The sequence below is a fragment of the Gastrolobium bilobum genome, unplaced genomic scaffold (genome assembly GCF_033153095.1).
Source record: "Gastrolobium bilobum isolate Gb01-03AN ecotype WA unplaced genomic scaffold, APGP_CSIRO_Gbil_v1 utg14059, whole genome shotgun sequence".
In the NCBI taxonomy this organism is placed as follows: domain Eukaryota; kingdom Viridiplantae; phylum Streptophyta; class Magnoliopsida; order Fabales; family Fabaceae; genus Gastrolobium; species Gastrolobium bilobum.
In genome coordinates this window covers 281,741-293,268 of record NW_026897249.1, presented here as the reverse complement: position 1 = coordinate 293,268, position 11,528 = coordinate 281,741, and the positions used below count along the sequence as shown (strand labels likewise).

Below are 11,528 nucleotides of genomic sequence, written 5' to 3'. Positions count from 1 at the left end.
TTCCCCTTCTTATTTTGTTGTTGTTCTTGGTTTTTGTTTTGTTTCTTTTTTTTCCTTCTTATTTTGTTTTGTTTCTTTGTTGTTGTACCTTGTGGTGTAACCATTTTTTATATTATGTTGGTCTTACAGTATATTAACGTATAATGTATTCAAAACCTTGGTAGCTTTCACTTCCATAGAAATACCATTTGAGAGATTAATTTTATTTCTAATCATCTTTGTTTCTCAGACTAAATAAAAAAAATAATTAAGAACCTTATCATGCACCTTTAATATTAGATCATGTTACTTATAAAAAATAACTTTATTACACATGTCATAGAATTCTCATAATCATCATTTTATTTTATTTTTCCTTTTTATTAATAAATTTTAATTATTTGCATTCCCTTACATAAAGTTATGTACACAAAATTTATGTGGATTAATATTTTCCTTAATCTTACCGACAAAAAGAGGTCCAGACTTTATAATACTAATAAATACGGTTAAATATTGAAATATTAGAAAATTGAATTTGATCCATCTTAAAATTACAAACAATTTAAAACAGGATCCAACTTATCAATATATTTAAACATAAAAACTAAATACCAATTAAATTAAATTAAATAGTTATATTGAGTGATTACTTGGGCGTTATATGCGAGTACAAGACGAACAAAGTCTAATGGTCTCCTTCCTCTGAATATTCTAATCCCCGTCCTTTAATCATTTTCAAGTTTCTCTAATAAAAAAGACACTGGTTTCAAAGTGGAATCCAAACTCTCTTTTATGTCATTTAAAATATCAAACTCAGTTTAAAATTTTACATTATCATGGTAGCTTTTACAAGTCTTTCCATACAATCAAAGTCGCGTACAAAACAGCTTCTCCAAAGATCATGGTTAAATTAGGAGCAAGTAGTATGATATAGATGGTCAATACCGGCAACTTCTCAGTACGTACAAATTAAACAAAAGAGTGCACATGCATGAAAGCTTGCTCCGCATGTATAATAATTGTTTAGCCCATATGTAAGCAATTTGTTATGGACATAGAGAGGATCTATTCTGATCCGTAAGCATTACTTTATTTTTAACATAGTTTTTTCAGATTGTTCATTCACCAACCAGAGTGTCTCCATCATCTCATTTGCCTTTGAATATCAGATGCTGTTGACACTCCTTCATTAATAGGTGACAAGGGTCTGATTAGTTGGGATCTGTCTGGGTTTATGCTTTATTTAAATGCTTCAATTGAAAAGATTCCCACTAATCAATATGTTTAGCTGGTAACGAGATCTTGAAAGCCACTTAATGATTTTGACTATCTTGATAAATTATTAGTATCACATGGCTTTTAGCACAGAAACAAATGGTAATAATGAGGATAAAATACATTTAACCATGTTGATTATAATTTACTCACTCAATTTTTCAAACTTACCAAACTGTGTTCTCTATAGAGGTTTACGCAGAAGGGGTTAAGTTTATATTATTATGTACAATTTGACAAATATAAAGTTAAGTTATTGCGTTTTGAATTACAATTCCTTTTATATTTAACCTATATTGAGTGGTAGTTGGATGCACTTTACTCACTAATAATAATCTGTTCTTAAGCAGTGTACTAATTAGTGACCGGATAATTATTTACACTTTTGAAAGTTTTTCTTTCTTTCTTTGTGGTACTAGATAATTACATTAGTTTTTGTTTAATATAAATAAACTTTTTGCAAGTTTTATTTTATAGAAAAAAATTAATAATCAAATTATTATTATTTTAATAATAAATTTGATGTTATTAAATTTACAGGAATTCCGAAAAATTATATTCAAAAAAATTAATGTTAATTTCTAAAATAAAAATAGGTACATTATTTAAGATCTTAATTATTAGATTTTAATTATTATTTATAATACTAATCAGTATTTATGTGAAGGGAGAGAATAAAAAGCAAACAATTTGAGACTCAATTGCAAGTAGGTTGAGAATAATTCCCATGGGATCATTAATGCATGAATGTATTTTATTTTTTTCTATGCATTTGTTAAAAAGAAGAAGCACATTCGTATTTTGCGCAAGTTTCTTGAAGTACTGGGTACCAAGTTTCATCTTGAAAATTCAGGGTCTTGGAGAGCACTCCATTTCACAGAATTTTTCTATTTCCACCTCAGTGTCTTTTGTTTTTGTTGACTCTATCAAGCAAGTTTTATCTTGAAATTTCAGGGTCTTGGAGAGCACTTCATTCTACTTAATTTTTCTGTTTCCACATGAGTGTTTTTTTTTTTTTTTTTTTGTAAACACATGAGTGCTTTTTGTTCTTGCTGATTCTGTTAAACCTCCGTTGTTATATAATAGGTTCCAGTAATTTTTGCCTAACCTATATTAGTTTGTAAAGAAAGATAAGTGCGTGAATAAGAAATACAGATTTGGCGCTTTAATGAAAATTAAATTCCATAGTTTTATCTGACTAATTTAATATCATTTTAGGCTTTTTTGGGAGTTGGTTTTAGGAGGGGAAGAAAAGAAAAAGGAGGATTTTAGAAAGCCCTTTCCTTGTTTGTGAGTTAAAAAAAATGAGGGGAAGTAATTGGAGATTTTTACTAAACCCTCGAAAATTTCCCTTCTTCTTAAAATTAAAGTTCCCCCAAATTGGGGAGTTTGGACTTTCGATGAAGAAATATTAAAAATTACTTATCTACCCTTAGTATTAAAATGTGAAAACTACATAAATGTGAATCATTTTTAAATGAGACATTATTAGACAAATCTCAAATATCGATAGAATTTATCGACGAAAAATATTTCATCAAAAATAATAATGAAATCTTTGATGAAAATCATATACGTCCAAAAATTTACGTCAAAACTAAAGATGAAATTAGAGACGGAACCAAATTTTGCAATAATCAGTGACATAAATATTTTAAGGAAAAAAAATTCAGTCAAAATTATTGATAGAATCTAAGTTCCGTCAAAACTTTCAACAAAAATATTTTCGTCCAAAATTTTGACGAAACACATTTCCATTGAAAAGTTTCGACGTAAAACAATTACGTCAAAATTTATACAAAAAACATTTTCATCAAAAATTTTCGCAAAAGTATTCGATCTCTTCAAAATTGTGACTAAAAATATTTATGTAAAAAAATTTGAAGGGAATTTTTTTTGTTAAAATTCTTTACGGAATCTAAATTTCGTCAAAATATTTCACAAAAAAACATATTCATCGAAATTTTTACGAAAAATATTTTCATTAAAATTTTCAACAAAACGAAAAAAATTTCATCAAAATTCTTTACAGAATTTAAATTTTGTCGAAAGTGTTCGATAGAAACATTTTCGTTAAACTTTTTGTCAATAAAATTTTCTGTCGAAATTTATCACGAAAGACATTTTCATCGAAAATTTTCGACGGAAAATATTTCCGTCAATTTTTTTGATAAAACACATTTTCATCTAAATTTTCAACAAAACACATTTCTGTCAAAAAATTTGGACAGAAAATATTTCCGTAAAAAATTTTGAAAAAAAAATATTTGAATAAAAAATTTTGACGGAAAAAATATTTTACAGAATCTAAATTTTGTCGAAAGTTTCAAATGAAACATTTTCTTCAAAAATTTTGACAAAACAATTTCCTTCAAAAATTTTGTCAGAACACATTTCCATCGAAATTTTGAATGGAAAACATTCCGTCAAATTTTTTGACAGAATTCTGTTTTCGTTTAAAATATTTGATGGTGGAAATTTTTTTCATCAAAACTTTTGATGAAAACTAAATTTCGTCGAAAATTTTGATAAAAAAATTATTTTTGTGAAAATTTTATCGGAGAAAAAATTTCGTCGCTTTTTGATGAAAAATATTCTGACGAAAAATTATTTTGTGACGAAATTTTCGTTGTTTACAATGTAGAAATTTCGTCGAAAATATGATATTTTTTAGTATTGTGAAAAAACATAAATAAATTTGTTAGAAATTTTAAATTTAACTTAATTAGTAAATAAAATAATTATATTTATTTTAAAAATGGGGTAAAATTAAATGATAAAAATATCTTATTAACCCTCTATTTTCTTCCCTTACCATTGTTTTAACTCCCAAACAGGGGAAGGAAATAATACCCTTCAATTTCCTTCCCTTTCCTCCCCCTTGGATCCTCTTCCTTCTCTTCTCCTCCAAACTCCCAAACAAAACCTTAAGGACCAATTGAATGACATAAAAGAGCCCCTTGGAGTGGTCTTGTGATGAGGAATATGAATAATTTGTATGAAGTTATAGGTTTAAATTTTAATGTAATTATTTTATAAAAAAATGACATAACTTGATATTTAAGCATCAATTTATATATTTATAAATAGAGAATCAACCATATCACAGGCATATCCTTAAAGACTAAAATGAATATTTGCATGTTAGTTTGATACTTGAAGCCTTGATTAATTATTGTGAGATTGTGTTTCTGAATCTTAACTGTTCCGAAAAGTTCTTTTTTGTTGAACAAAAGAGAGAAATTTCTTCTTAAGCAAGCATATCCAAACATGCTCTCTTTCTCCCACTTTATTCTGCTGCTAAAATGTATTTTGTGGGGGTGAATTTTTAATTACAAATTCTGGAGAATTTTTATTCAAGACAATATTACCATACTTATATTGATTCTCACCTTTGGAATATTTTATGTTACGATTAGGTTTTTTTTTTTAATCATCTTAACTCATCGTTTTATGATTGGTTTAAAATTTAAATAGTCTAGTTTCATCACTGTTGCTTGAAAATTGAGTTTAGTGGTATAGGAATTTTATAACCAATGCTAAAATTTGTTGCTATTGATATCTTAAAATTAAAATCTTGCCATTGAAACAATTTGGTTTTAAAAATATGTGGTGCTGAAAATCTTGATGTTCCCATAGTTCTATGCTGCAAAAGTAAATATTATTCTAAAGATCTTCAACGAAGACGACACTCAAACCTTTTCCTTGAGGTTATTTGTGAAGGCAGAAGATTTGATTCAGAACCATTTCTTGATAATCTTTGTGAAGGCAGAAGACTAGATTCAGAACCTTTTCTTGATGATAATTGTGAATGCAGGAAGTTGACCATAATGCTAGAAATAATAAAAAATGGAGCATGGAATATGTTATCATTTCATTAGTAGGAAAATGGATATGAACATGGCATAATGGCAACAAGTGCAATTCAATGTAGATTTACTCACTTTTTCTGAAAGTGAAACATATTCATCAGTTTCATCCAGTATGTCCCCCTAGCAAAAAGGAAAAAATGAAAACAATAGGCATTGAAGTAGAAAAGATGACTATATGTGCTATGTGAAGAATGGAGAATAGCAAGCTTGAGACCTTAGTAGTTCAAAATTTAGGCTGCTAAGTGCTAACCAACAAATTGCATCAACAATACAAACACATTAATGATAAGCTTGAGAAAAAATTTGTTAATAGCCACTCTTAACCCATCTTCTATTTATTTTTTGCTCTTAAATTGACCAATTTACATCAACATCAAGGAAAAAAGAGAAGTGTGTCAGTTCCCATATAGAAAAATATACAGCATTACTGATTATCAACATGATAAAAAAGAGAGAGAAGAAACTATAGCACAAACAACTAACCTGTAACAGTTCCTCCATAACATCTTCCATTGTAATGACGCCAATCACTTCCTCATCCGAAATAGTTGGAAGAGATTCTATTTCTTCTCTTGAGATATATCTATTTTCTCTCTCCCGTTGTGTGGATTGTTGATGTTCTTTATTGTCTAGTTCCATGACTTTCTGCAATTTTGGACTATGAAATTCCACGTCACTAGACTCGTAAGTAGAAACTGTGTGACTCTTTTCCAGATCAAAAGAAGAATCAGATTATGCAGAACCAAGATTGCCAAACATAAATAATTTATGAGAAATATTAGTCTCCTTCCACATGAGGTAGTTTATCTCATTTTCTCTCATTTCGATTTCCGCACCTCACTTTTTTTTTTCTTTTTTCTTTTTTCTTGTAATGGTGGGACCCATCTAGTTTCTCTCTACAACATAAGATACCTATCTTATGTAAAAGGAGATTAATAAAACCCATAATTTATTCTCATGAAAGAAACTAAATTTTGTAGTTATGTTTTTCAATTCATCTTAAAGAGAAGAAAATGTGGATTGATATGACATGACACCATGGCAAAATACCGTAAAGATGCTACCTTGGATGGATATATAGTAGAGCATACTTCTTCTAGTTTATTGGAACATGTGAGACTTACACCTTTAATTTTTTTTTTGTTTATTCTCTTTCTCATGATCTATCTTTTTTTTTTTAAATGACACAACTTTACATTTTTAAAACTGACACATATTTTTTCCAACATTTATTATTAAAACAAGTTTTAATTTTCGTGTTACGTTGTATCATAAATAAATAACTTACAAAAATACGAGCTAATATAAGAATAAATATCTTTTTTGGTCCCTAACCAAAATCTCGATTCACACTTTAGTCTATTATAAAAAACAATTAGTCACCTGATCTATATGAAATTCAAAGTGGACTCATTTCGGTCTTTTTGAGGAACTAATGTAGGTCTTTTTTGAATTTATGAGAAACCACTATTTTAACTAAATTGATCCACTTTAAGATTTTTGGGGACCTCGAGACTAATTTTTTTTTGTAAGGGACTAAAATGGGAACCATGTTTTTTGTTAGGGACTTAAAAAGAGTATTTACTTTTAATATATATATTGAACCAAGAGATAAATAAACACCAACAACCAAAAAAAAAAAAGCTAAAGTAAAAATTTTTATGACCTGCAAGTGGGTCCGCCACTGCAGCAACCGAACCTTTGACACAAAATTAAAGCCAGGAGCCAAAAAGTAAAATTAATTGATGAAGATGACAGCTTTTAGAGTTTTGAACACTAAGATGTTCACTGCCTATTTATGTTTGTCATGTAACTTAACATTTATGCTTAAAATGTTTTTAACTTGTGTTATTTCACTCTCATAAAAATGTGAGACTCACACTTTTATTTTATTTTGTTCATTCTCTCTTCTATGATCTATCTCTTTCTTTTTCTTAAAATGACACAATTTTACATCTTTTAAAATGACACACACTTTTATCAACATTTATTACTAAAACAAGTTTTAATTCTCGTGTTATGTGTACCAGAAAGATAAACCTTCTCTGCGTGATTGAAAAATTCTAGGAGGCAATTGGTTGAAAGCCAATACTATGTTAGTGAATGTTATCCTAAATCTTGATTATTAGGCGGAATGTGTTTGTCCCTTGATTAAGAGAAGCACAGTTATGTTATTTATTCTTGCAAATTCCATATTATTAAAATCTCTGTTTTTGTGTGGCTCTTCTCCTGAGAATAGATGCACTCTGCCAAGCTCGCTCTACTTTCTCCAGTGGTGAGAGATTATCATATACGCAAAGAGTTTATATCTAACAGACTTAGTTCTCCTGTAGGGGATGAATTTCTGTGTGTGTCTGTGTTATGCAGATTAACTACTGTTAAAAGAGATGGTTAGTAAGTTGGCTATGGCTGTAATATAGAATTTATTATAAGTCATTATTGTTTAAAGTCATTGTTAGAAAGCCAGCCAATGTAAATTTTATTTCTATATTTTGTCAAACATCAATGAATAAGGGGTTTTAATTTGTCCTTTAACATGATCAGAAAATTTTTTCTACACACACAACATTTTGTGGGACCCACACTTTTTAAAGCAAAAAAAGAAAAAAATTATAGCACACAAAACGAATCTCTATAACATTACTCAATCACTTTTCCTACCACATAATTCCTATAAAACCCCAATGAATAATAGCTAATGGGGTTTCATTCCCACATGGAATGATTCTGTTTTTCAACTTTCATGTCGATTCTGCCCAACTTCTCCCAAGTGACATGCAAAGCAAAATTGAACTACAATATGAGCTAGAATTACAGCAAAATCTAAAGCACTACTTGACCAAAATAAGGAGAAAAAAAAAGGAAAAGAAAAGAAAAAGTACTTAATTGGAGTTAGTAACTTTATTCCATAATCTAGGCAAACAGATTTATAAATGTCTGTCTTCGCATCATAATTGTAAAGAACTTTGGGATATCTCAACACGTCCCCTCACATGAGAGCTCATTTAGCTTGAAGGGTGGACAACATACAAGTCCACCTACATGTGGAAATTCCACTATAAAAAAAGTGGGAGGCAGTGAGATTTCGAACGCTCTAATACCAGAATACCATGTTAAAAATCTTGTGGTCACCACTCAAAAGCTAGTTCTTAGGATGGTGTATCCCAAAATTCTTTACAATAATAATCAAACAACAAATGTCCAAAAAGGAAAAAGAAAAAGGCCAATGAAGTCGGCCAAGTGATAGGTACTGGCGCTTTTGCTTTCCTACTCTTGGGCTGATCCTAGTGGGACCAAAATTGAGTTGGAACAATATTTTTCTTCCTTTGTGATTAATAAAGGATTAAAGCAACATACACTGGCCCATTTATGTATTTTTTTTCTTTGACTGGGTAAACCATGTATAAATTGGTAAAGTAAATTCTTGTTCCCGCGTTCACATGCTGGGTACTGGGACTGCAGTACAAGCACTATATCTAAGACTTATTAATCATATATATAAATTTTAGAATCTTTATGATTATATAATATGATATTAAAATCCTAATTCAACCCAAAAACTTAAATTGATGGGTGAAATTTTTTTTGATGATTTATATTATTCTCTTACATGCTCTCTCACACGAGAGCCCAGCACAGGCCCACCTGTGTTAATAAAATTCCACAAGAGAAAGTGAAGCGGTGAGGATCGAACCCGGGACACGAGGCTCTGATACTATGTAAAGAACCAATCCAACCCAAAAATTTAAGCTGATGGGTGGGAACTTTTTAATGGTTTATACTATTCTCTAACACTTATTATCCTCATTTTTAAACAAAAGGAAGATTTTAACAGTAGACAAGGTAGACCATTTATTTATTTTAAGATTAGATTCTCACCATGGAGTTTCTTAAACCAAATATCAAAATCTACTCTTGCATTACGTGAATTGAGTATGTACAATAAGGAGATCCAAAAACTTTTGCTAACCCTTTTTTTTTTCCTCTCATGATGATTAGGCATCCCTAGCCTAATTGCATAATGATGGGAGCATAGGCTGCCCTTAGCTTTTGTCAAAGCTCACAAAGAAGAATCTAACCGACCACAAAACAAGCTCTACTTTTCTTCTGCACAAGTTTCCCGCTCTACAATTCCCTCCAAGCATATAGGCTAGTAGCTACCATATATAAAGACAAAGAAGATCACCATTACTACTTTATCATCATCATATAGGTTTGAAGTCCAAGATGGGAAACTGCTTCTTCGGGGCCATGGCAGATTCTGATGCAGTTATCAAAGTAATAACATCAAACGGTGGCATCATGGAATTCAGTGCTCCAGTAACCGTGAGTTTCATCACCAATGAGTTCCCGGGGCATGCCATTTTCAGAAGCCATGACCTCTTTTGGAAACCACTCAGCCAATTCGATGAGTTGGTTGCAGGCCACTCTTACTATTTGCTGCCACTCAACAACAACAACAACAACAACAAAAATAACAATGCAGATACTCCATGTGGTGTTGATAGCCATGTTGTTAGACAAGGCCATGTTCGATCTCATAGTGTTCCTACAACCTCGCACCCTGCCCTATATAGAATGTCATTGGACTACCAGCACCACCACCAGGGAATTGGGTTGCTCAAGAGGTCCTCCATTGAACCCTTCTCTAGCAGGAACAGTGCTAGTAATAGCTGCTCCACTGGTGGTGGTAGCAGTAGATTTTGGAAAGTGAAGCTGGTGATCACCCCGGAACAGTTGCTTGACATTTTGGCACAAGAGGCTCGCACCAAGGAGTTGATAGAGAGTGTAAGGACTGTAGCAAAATGTGGGGTTGCTGGTGGTATTTCATCTGCAGCTGCAGACACAGTTTCTGATCAGTGGAGCCTTTCCAGCACCAGTTGGAGCATTTCCTCTAAGATTGATGCCTTTGCAGTAGGCATTTAGTACAAAGTAACAAATAATTTGCAGCCACTATCTCTTTATATATGTCTCTTCCCCTTTTGTTATTTTTGCTTCATTGCTATCTTTATATTATATATGCATGTTCCATATTTTGTTCCTTCTGAAAAATTTAATGTAGATTCACTCTGTCATACCACATTCTAGAATTTCTGTGTTTTTTTCTTTAGTTTTTTTCTCTGTCTTAAAAAAGTACCAAATCATTTTGCCACAAAAATTAAAGTTTTTTTAACTTACATCTAAAATGAACATGTGGATTTTCTGCTGAACTAAATAAATAAATAAATAAGAAACACAAACCCCCATGGGTGTTTTGATTTGATCAAGCATAGGGGGAGTCTAATGCATTGGTAGGACTTTCCAAACTTAGCTGCATAATACTGAAAAATTAGAAATAATTTTTTTGCACATTCTGAAGTAAGAAGGAACAAATGCATCTGATCAGAAAAAATATGATGCACTATATTGATGAACTAAGTCCTTTATATTACAAGAAGTTTGGGTAACCGTTTAGTTGGTCTTACACCAAAATAGACAAAATTAATCAATGGGAAAATTACAGGTATCTAAAATCTTCTGAACTTTATGTGCAAAAAAAAAATCTTCTGAACTGCATGTATTGATATTTTGATTTCTTTTCTTTTTTTCGCGGAAAGTTGCGTACATCATTTACTTACAACTGAGAAAGAATACATGCATTATAGATAATTCAAAAACAAAGAATGTTATTAGATTGCTCTCCATCTTACGATCGAGTGTAGGGGTGAGGGTAGATGGTATGTCTTGCATTTTTGTAATGAGACAATTAAATTGTAATTATTATGATAATATGCAAATCTCACATATATAGCAAAACCAATTCATTATGAACACGAGAACTTCGAGTTCTTCATATACCCCACTATAAAGATGAACGTTTGTAATCATAATATACGTTAAAAAGGTATAAAATTAAATGAGTTTCAGCACATTAAAGAGTTGAGAATAAAGTTCTTACTTTACTTCTCTTTATTTCTTTTCTTTTTTGCTTTGGTAGAACACTTTATTTCTTTTCTATTTCAACCAGAGCATCGGATACTTACCTAATGGAGAAAAAAAACATACAGTATTACTCAGAAATCCATTTTAATAGTGTTTCGTCGTCCATGCTAATCTGAAGTCTACGGAACCCAAACCTTAACAAAGTTATTTAATGCAATAATTATGGTAAAGAACTACTTCAACCCAAAACCTTAAGATATTAGATGAGGGTCTTTTTAATGATTTATATTATTCTCTAACACAGCCTCTCAGACAAGAGTCCTTTGAGCTTGAAGTGTGAATATTGCACAGGCTCAATTTTTGGTTACCTTCTTTTGTGCTTTTTTTATTTATTTAATTGCACAAGTGGAGGGCGGTGAGGATCGAACTCGTGACTTATGATCACTGAAGCTCTGATACCATGTAAAGAACCAATTC

The 11,528-nt window shown here is 30.8% G+C and overlaps 1 protein-coding gene across 1 annotated transcript; it reads left to right on the top strand.

Annotated features, from left to right (window-relative positions):
* The first annotated feature begins 9,356 nt into the window (after positions 1-9,356).
* LOC133305216 (uncharacterized) lies at positions 9,357-10,073 on the top strand. Its single transcript, XM_061505359.1, has one exon. It carries the CDS (start codon positions 9,357-9,359, stop codon positions 10,053-10,055), a length of 699 nt encoding a protein of 232 aa, XP_061361343.1. The 3' UTR covers positions 10,056-10,073.
* The last annotated feature ends 1,455 nt before the right edge of the window (positions 10,074-11,528 follow it).

What these genes read in the sequence shown, in the direction of transcription:
- LOC133305216 (XM_061505359.1), top strand. Translation starts at nt 9,357, where the DNA reads ATGGGAAACTGCTTCTTCGGGGCCATGGCAGATTCTGATGCAGTTATC.